General features: G+C 42.1%; 1 protein-coding gene across 3 annotated transcripts in view; it reads left to right on the top strand.

Annotated features, from left to right (window-relative positions):
* Positions 1–4,625: 4,625 nt before the first annotated feature.
* Positions 4,626–20,302, top strand: part of pkma (pyruvate kinase M1/2a) — a 28,558-nt gene continuing 12,881 nt past the window's right edge. Inside the window, exons 1-4 of one of the 3 annotated variants that reach the window (XM_083759899.1) lie at positions 4,626–4,644; positions 12,393–12,577; positions 12,858–12,949; positions 18,240–18,371. In XM_083759899.1, the coding sequence (XP_083616025.1) occupies positions 12,421–12,577; positions 12,858–12,949; positions 18,240–18,371 (381 nt within the window). In that variant the 5' untranslated portion in view covers positions 4,626–4,644; positions 12,393–12,420. Of the gene's footprint in view, positions 4,645–7,717; positions 8,020–12,392; positions 12,578–12,857; positions 12,950–18,239; positions 18,372–20,302 lie in introns of those variants that run through there. The other 2 variants (XM_083759898.1, XM_083759897.1) reach the window with 2 other exon arrangements.

Below are 20,302 nucleotides of genomic sequence, written 5' to 3' on the forward strand. Positions count from 1 at the left end.
TTATGTTACCTCATTTGCCTCAATTGTCATTGACCAACACACTATGCATCAACAGTAGCCTACATATCCCTGAAATAAAACTTTGGTGGACTGGAAAGTTGAAATCACTAGTTCTGTTGTGATAACAACATCTTGACAATTGACATAAATGGTAAATGGTGCATTTATAGAGCGCCTTTATCCAAGGCGCTTTACATAGAGTGTGCATCACATTCACCCCTTCACACACACATTCATACACCGATGGCGGAGAAAACCATGCAAGGCTCCAACAGGCACATCAGGAGCGAATTAGGGGTTCAGTGTCTTGCTCAAGGACACTTTGACACTAACTCTGGGCCCAGCCCGGGTTTGAACTGGCAACCTTGCGGTTACCATCCGGCCACTCTACCTCTGAGCCACCGCGTGCCTGACATAGTCTCTAGTGCTATAATGAAGTCATAATGAACACGTTTATTGTATTTCATATTTGACTATGTGTTTAGCATTTATATAATAGCCTACTGTCCAATGTTATGTAATACAAAAAAAAACAATAATTCATATTATCATCTTAATTATCATTCCAAAACATTGCTCAGCAGTGTGTTAAGTGTCCAGTCAGCATACGTCTGTGGGATTTACGCAGCAGAGGTCGGATCTTCCCAGGGTATCATACTCTGCCATAAGGAGACACTAATAGACTGTGACAGCCAGGGCCCTGGCTCAGTCGACTGTAGGGTGATTGGACGTTAGATGTGTTTGTCCCTCACCTGGACTAGGAGGAGTGTGTGTCCGTTTGGCCGACCAGGGGTGGACTAGGAGGAGTGTGTGTCCGTTTGGCCGACCAGGGGTGGACTAGGAGGAGTGTGTGTCCGTTTGGCCGACCAGGGGTGTCACAGCAGGAGTAGCAGAGCACACAGCAGCAGGCTGGCAACATGGGTATCGGCTGCAGTGGAGGCATACAAACTGTTGAGATAAGGTGAGGGGAAGGAGAATGGTCACGTATGCACGCAACCACGTGTGCACTGTATTTCCTTTTACAACAGCACCTGTTGCCGGCAGTAGCGAGGAAATGGGCATGTCTGTGCACACAGTGCACCCAATGCACTGGGATTAAATGCATGAGTTATATTCATCAACTTGTCTCTGACCTGTGCAAGTATCATAGCCTACTTTACAGTGTATTTCCAAGACTGCATGTAAGATTTGGATTGCATGGCTGTAGCAAACATGCCTGTCTCTCTGTCTAGAAGGTTTAGATACTTGTGTCTGCCATCTCCCTGGCAGAGCTGATTATCACAGGGGGGATTTATCCTACTGAGCGGTAGAGCATGGTACATCAGAACTCTGTCCACATGAACATGACTGACTGCCTTATGCAATCAAAATTGTGTTAATATAAAGTTCACATAATATAGACCAATATAAACACATAAATGGGAAGAAAAAACACAATATAATAATATATCAGTCAATGCAATCAATGCCTGCAATGTTGTTCACTATGTTCAGCCTCCCCGTCCGTAAGTTCTCACTCTGGTATTTATACAAATGTAAAATAAATCAATGGCAGTAAAAGCAAATCATATTAGAAAAACATTACCATGAAGAATTCTCACAGCTGTGGTTATATCTATCACCGCCACCAGAGGGAGCTGTTGTTTGTAAGATTTCCAGGTCTACTTTGAATGTTTAGTTTGGACAAACATCTAACCTCGTGTTTTTGACGTGATAAACTACTGGCACTCGTAACTCATGAGTCATACATTACCTGAACTTGGAACATGCAAACATAACAATGTGACGTTCTTTCGACGCTGAATGCAAGAACCAGTTTTCGTTTGTTTTTAAAAGCTCCAGACACGAGAATGCAATGGGATGCTTATTGCAGCATCCGTCCACTCCCTTTCACATCCATCTTTGATTAAAAAAAAAAAAAAAAACAATTATGTAGATGTAAAAGTATAACAATTTGGTGTCAATAACATTATCTAAATAAAATAATGATAGCATCTGTATATCCCATAGGGCGGAGGGATGGTCGCTAGTTGGTTGTCTGACAACCGTAGATGACGCAGGCAAGGAGACGAGAGTCTACTTTACGTCCCTCATTTTGACGAGGTAGGCTAGTGTTTTTTTGTATTATTATTATTATTAGGCTATTATATATATTTTTTGTTTTAATACTACTAATTTATTATAACACACACTTTACAAATTATTAAGACGTGGTTTTTCTTCCATGTCGTATTAAAGCATAATTAATAGCATATAGATCTGCTGTCTACTGATAAAGTTAGACCTGTACATTCATGTCTCCTCTCCTCTGTGATCCTTTCGGGTGATGGGATCTGAGACGCAGAGTCTAGTGTTGCCAGATTTTGGAGGAGAAATAAGTAAAACCCCCAAAGAAACGACTCCCATTGTAACAATGGAATGCAGAAGTGCTCATTCTATCTCAATGGGATAGTTCCAGCCATATAGCAATGTTTGGAACTATAGCCCCCTTTGCAGCGAAATCAAAGCGTGTCGCTCATCCACATATATGATGTAAATTCTCCATTCATTGTCAATGGCATTTGAAGTTTGTGTTAGGACAAAATAGCCGATCGATTTGCTCAGACACATATGACGTAAATTCTCCATTCATTGTCAATGGCATTTAATGTTTAAAATCTACACTATAGCTGAATATAGGGGGGGGAGGAAAGCAAAAGTATGAAATAACATTAAATAATTGCAAAAAAAGGTATTGAATGAGGCAGAACAGTGAGGACATGAATCACAGAATCAACTGAAAGCAAGTGTGAAGAAATAGGTATATGTATGAGCTATGCATTAAAGCTATCTACAGAGGCTTTACAGAGTTTATTCTAACCTGTTGGGGCGTAGAAGCAGAATGCTGTGTCACCATGATTTTTGAGGGGCGCTAGCCAGGCTCCTATGTCCAGCTTTTAGTGCGTGTGCACTAACTTTGTCCTACACGAACATTAAATTCCCATTGGTATCATAGTGTAAACAAATATATAATTTGTAGGCACTTGGAGCAGGTCAGCACTAGAAGACCTGAGGGGGTGGTTTGGGGAATACAAGAAGACTCACCCCGTTTCTGTTTTCATCCCAGAATTTTCCCCAGTGAGGGGTGGGAGAGGCTGGACAGCAGACGGCTGGATTTTGAATTTCTCTAACTATAAACTTTCATGACAGCAGAACAGCCTAAGTACAAATATAATTTATGAAAAAGCTACTACAGTGAAGTCTGTTCACAGAAGTTGTTGTAGGATATGTGGGGATTATCTGACGAGGTACCATTTGAGGGGGCAAAACCTTACATAATATACTAAATAATACTAAATTGTTTATAGGGTCAATATAAGTAATATAATATAGCCTTTCCACAGGAGTATCTTTATATTTTTCCAAAAAGAATACAAACAGCCAATAGCAGATTACAAAGTTATCCCCCTCACTGGGGAAAATTCCGGGAGGAAAAACAGGCACGCACCGGGGTGAGTCTTCTTGTTACCGGTTTGGGACTCATTTATTTAGGAAGGTGCTAGAGTAGACCATTGAGAGCTTTATAAGCGTCACAGAGTTCAGAGCTGAGGGCCTTTTCAACCTGCAGTTTATTCCTGTCCGACAGTCCCAGACCAGCAGTGCAGTCCCAGACCAGCAGTCCCAGAGCAGCAGTGCTGAGTCATCTGCAGGACAACAGGAACAAGTTGCAGTCACAAGTTGATGTCATGTCGTTTTTTTGTGCAGGGGGGGTTACTTTGGCCAGTTTGAAATCTTGGGGGACCTGTCCCTGTTTGATGGAGAGGTTTACTATGTGGGTGATGATTGGAGCTATAGAGATCGGTCCGTTGCTCTCCCCAGGTTGGTAGAGGGAGTGTAGTGTCCAGGATTGCATTAGATAATTGACACTGGGTGGGGAAAAAAGGGGTTACAAAAATAGTGTGGATTTTCGGTGGTGAGGTGACCACCGAACTACAACATGACGTCACGAGCCGCGGTGAAGAGCAAACCAACCGCCACCGCCTTCAGCTCTTCTCTCTGTTTTTACTCACCACCGCTCAACGTTATTTCAGCTCCGTTGGTCACCTCACCACCGAAAAACCAGACTATGAATTGGCCTTTACTCCCCTCAAAAACAAGGCAAAGATTGCTTATATAACAACAAGTAATAAGCATACTTGGCAACACTGCTCTACTCAAGTGGATGACTCTTTGAACTATTTACCGCATCATCATCTTCCACAGTCACGTGACGGTCGCTCCATCACGGTCTCTCTGGAGATGCTTTCTTGCACTCTGATTGGTCCGCACTGCAGCACTATACTAGCACGAACCACCACATTTCGTATGGCCATATCCCTCCGCTCTGTCTTTTAAGTTATCACGATTTCTCTGACCCTCATTGTAAAACAAATAAATGAACTAGTTCCAGCAGGTTTAGGTCCTACATTTGAAACCTATTCAGTCTCAAGTATTTTAAAAATGGTGTCGAAACCTGTTCATGGACCTATATTTCCTCGGATGGGTATGGTGTGGGGTCTGGTGTCATCTGAATAAAAGGAGTTCCGGTGAGTCACAGATCACCTTGAACTCTCTCAGCTGCTGGTTGTTAACATCCAGCATCAGTCTCTCTCTCTGCGAGATAAGGTGAGTATCTCTACAACCAAGGCCACATTACACTAGCATATATAACGATATATAGCTTGTGACAAACTCAAGTTGTAACTGCTATGGTGTTTTTGTTTGTTTGTGTCCTTTTTATACTTAAAGCCGGGCCAGGGTACTTTTTTACTTTATTAAAAGATAAAAAAAATCCGGCCGTGGCAAGATAATGTTAGTATTGTACTTCTAAAATATGTTTGCTGTTATAAGTAACGCAACATTGTTTTTGTGGACTCCGTTTTGACCACAAACCTAAAAACCTACCTCGTAAAAAAGGATGTCTGTCTGTCTTTGAAACGGCGCCTGGTTTTATAACATCAGGAAGCTGCTGTTTACAGATGGATGGGTTCATTTTGAGGAACGCATGGGGACTCGGGGATGAATTACGTTTTGACCTACGTACTTTATAAACCAATATTCTCGAGTTTGACTGTAAGATATGTGAAAGCCGCAGCTAAGATAACAGTAACACCCTGTTGGCCATGATTGAGAACGGTCTGGTGTGTTAAAATAACGTCTGGTCTGACTGACTGATAGTCGCTTCCTGGTTGTGGGTGTGGTCGCGTGCTGAGCTTGTGACTCCGATTGGCTGGCGTGTAGCCCGTGTGCACAACGTGCGGTTCTGTGCTTCAGGAAAATGTGACGCAGAAAGGAGAGGAAACGTGACTGTTTGCGCATAGACTGGACTGGCACACTGACGCATTGACACGATGTACCCAAATTTAATCTGCAACACGGGTGGCATAATGTTACCGGCTTGTATCAATCTGTTCATTAATATCATATGGATGTCCTGCCATCACCAGTGTGCAACATTGTGTTTGAAATAGCTGCGTTGAATGATGACACACACACACACCTTTTTGCTAAACTATAGTTTTGGGCTATGTTTTTATTAAGTTGACCTTAAAAGTATCCTGTGTGCACATCATTGCCTAATCTCGTAGACTGCAGTGACTGTCTCATCCTGGTTAAATAAATTAAATGCATGACACAAGGCAGTCTGTCACATCATATTAGTGCCTGCAGTCAAGACATGGCTACTGTCTGCTTACCATCTGTAGATCATATATATATATATATATACCAGCCTTTTCGCATAGTAGTACTCAAGATGACCTGTTGCTCATCTCTCATCCTGTGTAGTGTTTAGTCTAAATACTATTTGCATGTTTCAGATTAACATGTATACATTACAGGTTTTGTCCAAAACTGATACACAAATTAATTGTAATGCTTTATTCTTGTGCATATTGTACTTTTTTCCCCCCTTTCTTGTCCTGTTAAGTATATTGCTGCCTATTTTGTAGTTTGCCTCTAGTCTAACAAGTCTGCAGCTGCTCAGCCCATGGCCATTGTTGTACTGTATAATGGCCTGTTTTGGCTGATGGCCCAAAATGGTAGCCTTTCCCAGTGGGTGCCTGTAAGATCATTGTGTCAAGTGATTAGTGACTATTTTTGAGTCACTGAGTTGGGTCAGGGCCATACTCAACCTGTGTGAATAGATAAAGGATGGCCTAATGAGATTAAACTATATATTGCATAATTGGGCCTATTCAGTCCATGTCTTAGGTTTCAGCCAGGGTAAAGATTGAGTACATTTGTGTCATCTTGGGAGCCAGGCTCAGTCAAATTGTAGTGTTGCGGTCATGCAGTGGTCCAGTGGGTCCCTTGTGTTTCATGATATAGGTTAAGAGGCCCATCCTAGATGAACAGATATCTCCACGATTCACTCTGATGGAAATTTACTGAATTACAAGACAGGAAGCCTGACTGGGTGGGGGCCGGGGGGTGGCCCTTCCTTACGCACATAGTCACACACTACAGATATTGTTCAGAAACTATTTGATCAGAAACGAACGCATCTCCATGTCTGCACTGCAGTGCAAATGCATAATCCATTACTCGGGAGCACATTAATGCTACCCCACTTCATGACCACCTCTTACCGAATTGGGGTAAATCTATTACAGAACATGTTTTTTGGCAGGTGGCTTTGCGACTAACAATTTGAAATCATGACAAGTCAGTCTTTCAAGACTGTGAGCAAGACAATGTGGCGTCCCCATGTGCAGACTCATTGCAAAATGCTCTGAATAAGTGTGAGGCCGCAATGAAAGTGTCAATTGAATTCTGTGCTATAACAGCAAGCACTGACCTCCTAGATGACAAAGACTTATTTCAGAACCAATATTCTCCAGCGGTTGCTCCTTGTGGGCGTGCCCCTCTAGACCAGAAAGCAGGCTTTCTAGGCCAGGCTAGGGATGTGTTGACCACAGGTGGTGTTGGTGCAGTAGGCTAGGCTGGCTGCATGCAGCTGACATTGTTCCCATGTGACCCCCACCCCCAGGGCCCCCACCCACCCTACCTGAAGCAGCTGCATGTTTGCTGATCCTTCCTCTTGGGTGTGGAGTAGGGCGGTTCCCTCACACACATGATATACGATACCATTTAATTGTGTTTTTTGTATTGAACATTGGAACGTTACAATTTGTGTTTGTTTTCCTTTTAGGCTTCGTAATGAGTATAACTTACTTGAATATACAAGAAATCCCTGACATGTAATAATTTGTCAAGTTATTGCGACAGGAATACATGCATGCTTATGGTACAGCAAATGTCTGTCTATTTAACCTAAGCAAAATGACTGAGTGGGTGTATATCACCTAGCCTGCAAATTGAAAACCAGACAAATCTGCTACAGCTAAAACAAACAGCCCTGGCCTGGGCACAGTGGGCAGTTGATATTATTCTGGCCATGCCAGGATATATATAGATATTTAAACTACACAGTATTGCATCATAAGTGTCTAATGCATTACATGGAGTGTCATGCATGGCATGCCATAGTAGTGCCATCCATTTTTAGTATGATGAAGCCGTTGTTGACTTGCCTGCGTATATTCCAAGCATTGGTTATGTATCAGGCAGCCTGCTCGGTTTGCTAGGTGTTATTATTAGTCCATGCTGTTTGTCAGCTGTGATGTGGGGGTGTATATGACCAGTATAGCTGGCTTATGGTGGTGGTCAGTGGGGCAACACTCTACCAGCAGCAGCCCGGAAAGTCTCTTGTATGTCCGGCATGGGGGTATGGAGGCTGCTCGGACACAGAGGGGGCCCTTTGTGGCCTTCTTCATCCCACCTGAAGGGATTTACTCATGATCCCCTGGCCGCGGCATGCATTCGCAAGCTCGCCGTCTTAGGCTCTCCTGTCGGGTACGGTGGCTGTGCTACTGGGAGGGCTTCGTTCAGTGGTAGTGTCGGGGGCTGCGGCACACTGGCACCGTCGTCGCTATGGAGGTCCGTGGCAGCCACGTGCGTCTTCATCCCAATGAGAAGGAAGAGCTACCGGTACCGGCGGTATGTACCAGCAGCATAACCCACAGCAGGCCATAAGCCGTGAGTGGGGTAATAAAGGATTTAACTCTGCTGTCACCGATGTGGATTAGTCTACCCTGTAATGGTGGGCAGCTGTTAATGGAAAGTTAATATTACCATAATGCTGTCGTGTAACTCGGCTCTGCCTAGATGACAGCATTTTGTGACCATGCTTGCACTGGCACGATTTGTGTGTGAGCTTATTTTAGTAAAACGCAGATTGGCGAAAGAGAAATTGTATACAACAATCAAAAGGGTGCAGTCGTGCAGAGAGACCAGTCACTGCAACTACAGTGGGATGTGCTCGTGCTGGAAAGGGATTGGAAGGGATTATTAGCAGTCTTGCTCTAAAGTTAGCCCTGCATGCTGCATCTATGTCAGGGTTACTGTGCCTACGCTGGTTCTGTCACGGTGGCAGTACAGTGCACTTCACTGGCCGACTGTCCCAAGGTTAGTCCTTGGGCTTCGTCTGTTAGGTGTGTTGCTCTGTGGATGGTATCTTTCATAACAACATGAGGGCTTGGGTTGGTTGGACTCTCCTTGTTTTGGACACCTGTTGGGTGCCACTCACTGCCTGCAACCCAACTGTTTACTGTACTGTACTCTTTTATAATGCCTGTCAGTCAAACAAATGTTGTGATAGCTCAAGATAGGTCCTGCTGACAGGAATCCAAGAAAGTGGTTGTTGGCAGACATCATGTGTCATGACTTGTCCAGACCTATACAGGCATAAGTAGTAGGATTGGGTGAAATCTGGCCTTTTATTATGACCAGCACTGATACAATTGAATAGGCAGGCAACAAAAACCCTGATAAAACAGGATAGGCAGTTAACAAGAAAACACAAGCTCATTGATTCATTTAAATTGATCTTATTCTGATCATTGTTCATAGCACAGCACGTAAATCTAGTAAACTAACCCAATTTGCATTTACAACAGCATGTCAGAGTCAACAAGCATCAGTACTAGGGTTTGCAATTCACCACTACTCTAGTTGAATCTTTCGGGAACATTGATGTTTCTTGCCTGCTCCTTTTTTCTTCCATGAAAATCTACAACATCCAATTGTACAGTAAACCACTAGCAGCCAAACTGCTGATGACAGACTGGACCACTCTGCAGTCTTTGTCCCTTTGCAGCCTTCCGCATGCAGGGCTCTGCATCATTGTGCCTCCTCCCCCTCCCATCCTCTCGTGGTCATGTCTCTGCTAGGATTATGTGACTCTGCTCACGTACAGCAGTGTGCTGCTTGCTTACTCATTCTTACATCACCACTGAACCGCTGCCTGTGAATGCACCTATTGGCTGTACAGCGGATGCTGTCTGGATTACCCAGGATGTCGTGAGCACTAGGAGGCCTGGAGCCTGTTGCACCACCTACGTTCAAATTTAGCCTAGTTATGGCTTAAAGGACAACTTTAGTTTTTTTCAACCAAGGTTCATGTTTTAGGTTGTTATTAGAGAAAGTAAAAGATGAGTGTTAATTTCTTTTCATTTGCTACTTTCTTTCGTTTTAGGGATTTTAGCTGTTTTTGACAGGGGGGCGGAGGCATTCAAGCATGGGGCTAAATGTGTATTTATTTACCAAGTTTTATAGCGATTTATTATTTACTCTAGTCCTACTAAACCCCAAGAAATTATATTTGACCACAAAAGATCACAAGATCTACTGAATGTGTCAAACTGACATATTGAGCCTATGACACAGTGTGGCTTCCCCCCAGTAGGCTACCTTCACATTCAGTAGATCATGTGATCTTCCATGACCATATGTAATTTCCTGGGGTCTAGTAGGACTATAGTAAATAAAAAAATCACCATAATATTTTGTAAATAAATACATATTTAGCCCCATGCTCGAATGCCCCCGCCCCCCTGTCAAAAACAGCTAAAATCCCTAAAACGAAAGAAAGCAGCAAATGAAGAAAAATGAACACTCATCTTTTACTTTCTCTAACAACCTAAAACATGAACCTTGGTTGAAAAAAACTAAAGTAAAAACTAAACTAAAACTAAACTGATATTTCATATTCCATTCTAATTGGCTTTTGAAGTTTGCAGGATTGTCCCGTTTTGAACAAAATGCCTCAAATCATGAACGCAGCATGCAATTTACGTGAAATCTTTCACTGACTTCTCTGCTAGGTTGAGGATTATATATCCCACCCTTTTCACATTGGCCTGTTATAGTGGCACCAACGGGTGGATTTTTGAAAAACACATTTTTGGAACAAAATGCCTCAAATCATCCAATTGCCCTCCAAGGCGTAAAAATAACTGGCACCCTTTTCACATTGGCATATTCTAGCGCCACCAGGAGGCCACAACCTGACCTGCCCTGGTGGAGACCTGTGCCTGAATGCAGCAGAGGAAACTTCTTGGAAAGTGTTGACGTGTTTCAATGTATAATTTAGTGACCATCTCCTCCGCTGGTGGTGGCTTTCCAAGGCACTCAAGATCATTTAATTCAGACTGAGGTTTCACATTTCTTTGAGGCACAACATTTTCAAAGAATCCGGTCCAAAAACTGATTTTACTAATCTGCTGTTGACTGTTGAGTTTAACGGTAACTTAAAGGTATATTCAGTGATTTCACTCCAAAAACCTTAGGTTTCGTTTTTGGCTGTGGGACCCAGCCTTTGGTCCAATCAGAATAGAGAGTCAAAAACGAAACCTAAGGTTTTTTTGACCCCCAGGGGTTAACTGGGGACAGGGAGGAACTCCTTATATGGTCAGCACACTCTATAGTAGGGAGGATTATCACAACAAAACAAAAAAATAAGTGATATTTGAATTAAGTGAAATCACTGAATATACCTTTAACACATTTGACACTGTTTGTTTTGTTTCCCTCTACCAGCCTAACATAGAACTATTTGCGTCTGCCTGTCATTACAATGCAGGGAATTTGGAACATGGCAACATAAGTGCCAGTTGTCTAGAGACTATTGTGTACTCTTGGTACGAACACTGACACTTGGTCATCTTAATTCAATCTCCCCGACCAAGCCAAAAACCCCACACACTGACTAGGCTGTTATATAACCACAGCAATCAGAGTCTCCCACCATAGAGGGAAGGCAGTGCAGAGTGCAAACATTCCTCATGACCATCAGACAGAGGGATGCGGCATGCAAGGCAAACAAGCCTTTTCTCACTGGCTGTTTGTTTTAGCCTGTCATCATGTCCTATCATGCAGGGTTGATGCAGAGTACATGAATGTAAATCTGTCTGAGATGAGCCGGATAAAAGGGGAAGTTTATATTGAGCATTGCACACTGTGCCTAAACGCCTTTCTAAATGCCTGCACGTACTGCCCAGCATTGAGACGTTTTCACAGGATTTTAGGTAACCAGTGCTGTGCTATTTGCAATAGGCTGAGCACAAACATAGGAAACTGGCTTGAATGATTTGAGGAAATGGGGGAGGAAAAGGGACAACACTGAAAGCAGGCATGTCATAGATTCGGTGAAATATGTATAATATGAAATGGTTCTGGTCTGTGGCTGGATGGGGGAAGAGATGCAATGCTGGGCCTGTAGGTTTATTTCATGTGATGGTACTGTTGCCATGGGTGACTACTCGGGGAGGGGGAGAGCAGAATGTACAATGTGTACCACGACGTGAACACCATGATAAGCTGTGCACACACAGCATTTAAATATTCATGTCTTATCTAACTGAACTATTGACAGCTGTGTTGTGGGATCATTGTTGTACTTCTGTTATGTTTGCCTTTATCAGAAGCCAGGTTCTCCACTGTAAACTGCTGATTGAAAGGCAAATGTAAATATGGCACAGAATAGCTGACAGAGCATTGTTTGCACTTACGTCGTACAAGTTGGGTTGATGTATGATAAGCTTTTATCTTGATCTTAAGTTTATAATTTCCATACATTGTCCCCATAGTGTGATTAGATATCACTCACTGCCGCCTAATACAACTCTTATCTAAATGACCTACTGGCCCTTTTTCATGTCACCTTAGCATTAAGGAATACAGAATATTATGTGAGGAACAAATTCATGGTTCCATATAAGTAGAGTTCTGTTGAGGGTACTGTGACTGATTTAGTTTAGCAGTCTCTCTCGCTGAAAATCTACAAGCTCCACAGCGAATACAATTTTCATTGTGCAGTATAAATGGGCTTACAGATTGCCTGCTCTACCAGCCACTTTGGCAAATAAATGAATTGGTCACTCACTACTCCGAGATGAAATGAATTAGTTGATGACACTAGTTCTAGCTGATATGTTCTAGTGTAAATCGGGGTGCAAGGCAGTCGGCAAAGGGCAAGAATCGTCTGACCACATCTCCTCACACACTATCCTTTCTGTTTTTTTGAACTACAGGAATTCAGCACGTGTACGTGTGATTGGTATGCCTCAGCCAAAGACGGTAGACATGGGCTCTGCCTTCATCCAGACCCAGCAGCTTAATGCTGCCATGGCCGACACCTTTCTGGAACACTTGTGCCTGCTTGACATTGATTCTGAGCCCACCACTGCCCGCAACACTGGCATCATCTGCACTATCGGTGGGTGAGATCTCAAAATGCTAGCAAATGAACACAATTGAAGATTAACACGCAATGTGTCAAACGCAGGCAGTTAGTTAGGATTGTAGACTGTAAAATTACTGTTGTACGCATAAATGCAATGATATGTTATTGTAGTGCTTTTGCCCATCGTTTTAATAAACATAGTTTGGGACTGAAATTGTGACTGTAGTCAACTGTAATTAATCTAGTGAGTACATTGAAGTAACATAACAGATTAAATAAAACGCAAATAATTGTTTGTTAACCCTTCTTCCAGGCCCTGTCTCTCGCTCTGTTGAAATGCTGAAGGAGATGATCAAGTCTGGAATGAATATTGCTCGTTTGAACTTCTCCCATGGCTCCCATGAGGTTAGCACAGTGTTGTTAAAACTGTTTAATGTTGTCCCTATTGTGGAAATGCATGTGCCAAGCAGTCTGTTTACAGACCAACTGGGCTGATGATTCCAGATCATTCCACAGAAGCTAGAACTTTATCAACTCTTAGCAGCAATCAGGTGGCTTACTGATAGCACACGGATCCTCTTTGGGTGTAATGGGTAACACATGGACCACAAGTTGTTAGAATTAGAACCGGTTGTGTGTTTTCTAACCAAATGGTTGATGACAAATTATTTGAGTTTGTTCTGCCTGAAGGATCCCTGTCATTGTAGCACAAATGAGTATAAAGCATAAAATGGTCACTATCTTAGTAAAAGGGACACTATATTTGAGTGATTTCATGGTCCGTGAAAGGGATGTAATGTTTGTTTCATGAGAACAATGCTTAACCCATTCTGACCTGAGATCAGATTCATACGAGGTTTCCACTGGACACACGCTGGTCTGACGAACCCATTCTGACCCGAGATCAGATTCTAAAAATGTCAGTCGTTCTTCGATTTTTTTCAAAAATAGCAGACCTACAAGCTCGTATCGCGCCACTCGGTGGCGCGATATGAGCTTGTAGATCTGCTATTTTTCAATAGCTAAAGCATAACATGATGCCAACACCAAAATGGGTGCCCGGTCAGAATGGGTTAATTGCTATGCTAATTAATAGCCAGACTATGTTTAGTGGTCATTGTACTTGATTTACTCTAAACATTAGCATATCAAGCCAATTTTTTTGTTTTTAGGATTGTGCTGGGAAGGACAGTTGGGTTTCCTAGTCTCCTGTCAGACTATAGGACAGTCTAATTATTGACTGCTTGGAAAACTATACTTCATCTCTATGTATGTACCCACCTTGCTTTTATCACCTCTGTAGGCAAAGAGTTGTATCATACTGCACTGTATGCACTCAAGACGATCCACTACCTTGTGGTTAAAATCAAAGTGAATTGACCCCAAACCCCAGCTTATGTAGATGATAATCCAATCTTTGAAATGACAAAAAATATATATAACGTCTCGGTTCAATTTGGCGTTTCCGTTTTGGCCATTAACATTCCTCACAGGTCATACACATACTTTTTTTTTTTTTTAGATATATATTTTTTTGCGGCTTACGCCTTTTATTGATTTTTGAAGGGACAGACAGTAGGCTGACAGGAAACGGGAGAGAGATGGGGGGATGACATGCAGTAAAGGCCGTGTCGGGTCCGGGAGTCGAACCCGCGGCACACTGCGACTGGATTACCAGTCCGGTGCCCAGACCGTTACGCTACGGCCTGGGCCGTCATACACATACTTATGTAGATTCCTCATTGGCCACTGGGGCCATACATCGTGGCTGCGATACTACCTGGGTCAGCTTGCGATGACTTCAATGAGATAAAGGCCTCAGACTAAAACGTTGTCAGTAAACAAACCAAAGTGTTTGAGGATTCGTTATGATTGTAACTGAGGAAAGGCCAACTGCTTCAGTAGACATAAATGAGGCATCTACGTGACATCAGCCACTGGCGCCGTGCAGTAAAGCTAGTACGTGACTGACTGACGGCTAATGTGATTAACCGTCGCCTACGTTCTTACTGACATGTCTAGTAGCGCGAGTCTCGTATGGCCGACAGCTGTCCCAAAACATTTACATTTTACACAAGTATTTTTAAATCCTAAAGGCATGTTTCATTTGGCGGACAATGGCTAAGAAAGAACATGAATGGGATTTTTACAGGGACAAAAGAGCTGGTATAGAGCAGGGGTTCTCAAAGTTTTTGGCTGGGGACCCCCTGGACATCCTTTAGCCATGTCTCGTGACTCCCGCTTTGCCCCCCTAAAAACACCAAAAGGGGTTCCCGCCCAAAATGGGTTAAGCCTAGAATCAAGCCATCCAGGATCCTGGTGAATCATTACCATAAAACCTTTGATTCTCTGTTTAGGGTTAAATCTTTCACAGAATCAAAGGTTTTAATTCATGACTCACCAGGATCTTGGATGGCTTGATTCTAGGCTTAAAAGAATTGGATGTAAATATTTTTTATAATCTCGATGGGGAAAATGAATGGACGATTTTTCAGTGGGTCCAGAAAACCACGCCCACTGCTATGCTCTCTCTATACTAAACTCCACTAGTTGATTCAGTACTGTGATGCTATAACTAGTATAACCTTCGGCTTATAATTTAATATCTACAGGCACACCTAGGACGCCACATAAACTTTACAAGGACCCGGGGCATCAAAGGCTGGTCGTTTGCCAGGCTCATAGCGTTCGCCTGGCTGCGTTATGCAGTGGCTGTGTCATGATCTGCCTTGTCATTCAAGACACCACCTTGAATCATATCATCATAACTGATACCATTAGTGTAAAACTGTTATGCTATAGAGTTGACCAGCTCAACAAGATCATCTGACCCAAAAAACTATTATCCCATTGCTGAAAACAGCAGTTACATACTATAAGACAAACAAACTTGGAATGGAAAATGGAATTCGTAGTTATTTGTAGCCTATATGACTTTGTATTTGTATTGTGTGTTTGAGCTGAAAGGCTCTTTTAATCAATCAGTCACCTTAATTCAAGTACCGGTAGTTTTTTTTTTAATATATATTTTGGGGCATGTGATGTGGTCTACCTGCAAAGCCTTTGTGATCTACTGGTAGATGGCGATCTACCTTCTGGGCACCCCTGGTCCCCTGGTCCCCTGCTATAGAGTGTTTTATGATGGTAGAGTATTAAAGTTGGGGTACATCCATATTATACTGTCTCTCGATCTGAAAAGCTAATTTGCCTCCGACACTGAACCACCCCATTCAAAATAAAAAATAATCTTTACACCTGTTTTTCGACTGCAGCTTGCCCAAAAATATAGTCTGGGGAAAAAGTATGGAATTTTGAATTTCCAAATGTGTAGGAACCCTGTGATCTGCTCTAGAGGCCGTTGACAATAGACTGTTATGTGAGCTTGTGTCATCCTTTAGTGACTTATTTCCCTTTTTTTTTCTTTTGGGTACAATGAAATTATGTCCCAACTAGAGCTGTCCCGATACTGTATGGGATCGGCCCTTATTTGTCATATCGGGTCGTATCGGCGAATATGCCAGTCTAACCACAGATCCAACACAGGGGTAAGGGGTTGATACTATGGCAGGTAAATGAAATGTTGGGACATTTGGAGTTGCCCAAACTGCAAGTGCACACTTGAGTGATATATATATATATATATATATATATACATATAGAGCTAGCTATAAACACAACATGAGATCACAACACTGGTATCGGTATCGGCTAACACAGAAATTGGGATCGGATCGGAATTGTTTAATTCCCTATAATCGGGGGCTTAATGTAGCAACTTTTAGCTTGTTTGGCTAACAGCCGATGTAATGTAAAACCGTCCGGAATCCGCACGTGCATGGTCGAGCACGCACGCACGCACGCGGTCTTTATGTGCATCGCTGCGTAAAATGTGATATTTGAGGCTTGATTAGAGCTTAATTTGACTTGGTTATAAAAATAATACGATGATAGCGTAGCATCCCGGACATCTGATAGTGCTGCACAGTCCAAAGTCCATCCTGGACATCTGATAGTGCTGCACAGTCCAAAGTCCATCCTGGACATCTGATAGTGCTGCACAGTCCAAAGTCCATCCCGGACATCTGATAGTGCTGCACAGTCCAAAGCTACTACCGGATGTTATGGTTCGTTAAACCGGCATAATGGTGACATTACCGCCACCATCAGGACTGCGTAAAATATACTATAGGATTGCTGTGTTAAAATGAGATATAGTAGATATAGTGTGTATATCACAGATTTTTCTATTGGCATTAAAATTACGAATTAAACATATGAATAGTGCAGGCAGAAGGCACAATCCACTGTTAATTAGGCTGGCCATAAGCCAGTTTAATAAGAAACATCACAGATAAATCTGCTGCAAAAGATTCAGGATAAACCATTCAATACCACTGACTATGTCAATGACACACACTTGGCATGTCTTTTACTTTTAATGTTGCATGTTAAACATTAACAATGTAGTGTTTAATTAATGTGTTTTACTCAATAACTGTTTTGATGAAACATGTTAACCATTATTACTTGACTCATAACTGCCAGGTGCAGAAAGCTCTCGTTTATGAACATCTACTGTACACAGTATAATTTGTGTGCCGCATCCTCTGCCTCGGCTCACTGCTTCACGTTGTGGCGTTCAGAGTATGGGTTTTATGGGTAAGTCTCCCGTTGGCTTAGCCTTAGAGGCAGCCTGGAGACGAGGCAGCCAATCATGACGTGTCCACTACGGTCGCTACTAGAGGTAGTAGCAAATGTAGTCCAGGTTGTCCAAGCACCTGGCAAAAAGAAACCACATTGCTCCTAAATTCCTCTATGATGCTTCAAGGGATATTTCACTTTCAAAAAAACTTTTGGTAATTGTATCGTCTACTCGGGCTTATGTGAACAACCCAGACAGTTTTTAAGTTGCTTCCTCTATGATGCTTAAAATGCAGGGACTCGCAGCAATTATATTTTGTGAGTCATGTTTATGACTATCATTACTAGTTGTCAGATATGCCTTATCTTCTAATTGCCCTGCCCAGCCCTGCCGCCTCTTTACTTATCTGAACCGCTATCCCAATCACTATCCGCTATTGTCATCACATGATTACAATGTGTAAAACAATGGGTGAGTTTATTTTTATTTTTTGCAAGTTCAACATTTACAGTTGCAGGAAGAATTTGGAAAGGGAACACAGAAAAGTAAAAAAAGGAAGGCACAGTAAAATCCAATGTACAAAGTCCAATTTACATAAGGTGCATAAAAAAAGGCAATGAATAAATGCTGCTTGTGCATGTAGAAATCATATCCGACATGCACATGAAACCACGCAGAGTTTTATGTGCGTCGTTAAAGTGTATTACAAATATAATATGAGGAAATTCCAATTTCTGTGCCATGATTTGGGGCGTTAGAAAGACTGTCCTGAAATGCAGGTTTGATGCTACCCTGTTTAATTGTTGAACAACACGCACTTCTTCACAGTGAGTTCTCTTGGTAAAGGCATCATCTACATGCTCATCTTTATATAAATAAGGGGTGCTATGAATCTGACTACAGACTCCAGCTTGTTTAAGCTTCTGTATCCATATCAATAGCCTCTTCATCAGCGTGGCCATGCTCAGTTCCTGGTATTTGACGGTTTAAGTCATTAATGTTTGCATAAATACCTGAAGCATTAATGTCTCTTGAATCTGTTCTATGATACAGTACCATAGCGAGACCATCAAGAATATCCGTGAGGCGTGTGAGAGCTTTGGTCCTGGCAGCATCCACTACAGACCCATTGGCATCGCTCTGGACACCAAGGGCCCCGAGATCAGGACTGGACTCATCAAAGGCGTAAGTTGTCTCATGGACTTAATATGCATGGAACCCTGGGCCACTTTGACCAGATTGATCAATTTTTCTTTTTTTACCTAAAGCTGTGCTTTCATGCTAATTTCAACGTGGACAAAATCTTGTGCGCCCATGTAAAAGCCAAACAAAGTCAGAAACCGTGGAGCTGGTCTCGGAGATCATTTTGACCCCAGATTGATTTCTGAATTGTGAACACAATGCAATGGTTGGTGTTTTGTCAACTTCTTGGTGCTCAGTGTTTGCCATACACTAAGCACAGCGAAGTTACTGTCAGAGTAGCCTCGATACCCAGGCTTTCATTTCGTCTGCGCGAAAGATGAAAGCCTGGAAAAAGCCGTGGGCTGAACCAGTCTAAAAGTGGGAGTCAACCCTTCCGCGTAGGCGTCGCTCTAAATGATGTGACGTAGCGCTGCACTAGGGGGGAGAGGAGGGGCCGGGGGTGACGGACAGATCGATGAGATCCAATCAGGGTGCGCGCTTTTCTGAGGCGCGACCCGCCCCTCTAGACCAGAAATGTCTCTGCTTAGGTCAGGCTACTGTCAGAGCAGCAGTAAATGACTGTTTTTAGCTAGTAGCCTAGTATAGTGGGGTTCCGTCTCCATGTTAAATTTAGTTGTCATTTACAACTCATGTAAAAGTTTCACTTTCAGTACTAATTTGAAGGTGAGGGTCTATAGAACCATTTTGGTTCGAGTGGCAATCACCAAAATAAAATAATTGGCCTATAGGGGGCGTAGTCACGTGCCAACCCCCATCAGCCCTACCAAAATTGTAAACTGTTGTAACTTTTGATTAAATTATCCAATCTGAACATATGATATATGTATGGATTCACAATCAGGAGTAGCAGTTGGTACTTAAACATTATTACACATATAATATTTGTTTCCACACAGTATTGGTGTATACTGTATATCCACAAAAATAGCAGGAAAAACGAGCTAAAAACTAGTAGTGGGGTCCCTAGACAGACCGTCATTTACAACTCAACAAAAGTTTGACTTTCACTTCTAATTTGTAGATAATGACCTATAGAACAAATTTAGTTCGAGTGGCAAGTCTACAAATTAAAGAAATATATATTTTTGCCAAATTTCCAAAATGGCCAAAATCGGAATTATGTTTATTTGAAAAATGTCTTAATTTTCTTATATTGCTGTTTTCTCTTTGTTTTTATTGTTATATCAAGTCAATCCTGTGTGAGGAATCAACTGGATTTCAAATATTAATGTTTTGAATAATCTGATATAGAAACAAAATAAAGATGGCTGCCAATGTACATTGAATTACTACATTACGCCTAACTTCTATCCTGTTCAACCTAGAATGGTGATGTTGGTGCCTATGCCTATGTTATCATGAATGACTAATTGTATAAAAACAAAATACATATAATAGGACAATATATAATATTTCACACAAATGAGACAATGCAGTACATATGTGGGGAACTAAAGTTAGATATTGGAATATAATACACCACTCCTGTGTTATATTTGTTTATTTTATTTTATTAGTTATACTATGTACTGCCACTATAGGTGGCAGAGTAGCAGGTGTGTCTTAATTGTTCAGACTTGGTAGCTTGTTAGTTATAAGACTAAGCATACTGCAGAAGAGCATGAGCTGCACTGATTGCTCTCTTGTGGTATTGATATTTTGAAGGTAAAAGTTAAACATGTCATGAAGGATCCTAAAGTGTTTTTTATGAATATGGATAGTCATGGAGTGCCACGATACGGTCTTCTCCCAGCGCAACTGCCTTGTCGTTTATCTCTTGGGTGAGTTCTACCTTCTGGAATGAATGGTCTGCTGCATATGTTTCTTCACCACAAAAGAGACATTTATTACGATTAACAGGTGCACCAGTCCGGCATGATCTTCTTGCCAATGCCACAGCACCTCCAGAATGC

This window comes from Protomyctophum parallelum (assembly GCF_964188405.1).
Source record: "Protomyctophum parallelum genome assembly, chromosome: 2".
Classification (NCBI taxonomy): domain Eukaryota; kingdom Metazoa; phylum Chordata; class Actinopteri; order Myctophiformes; family Myctophidae; genus Protomyctophum; species Protomyctophum parallelum.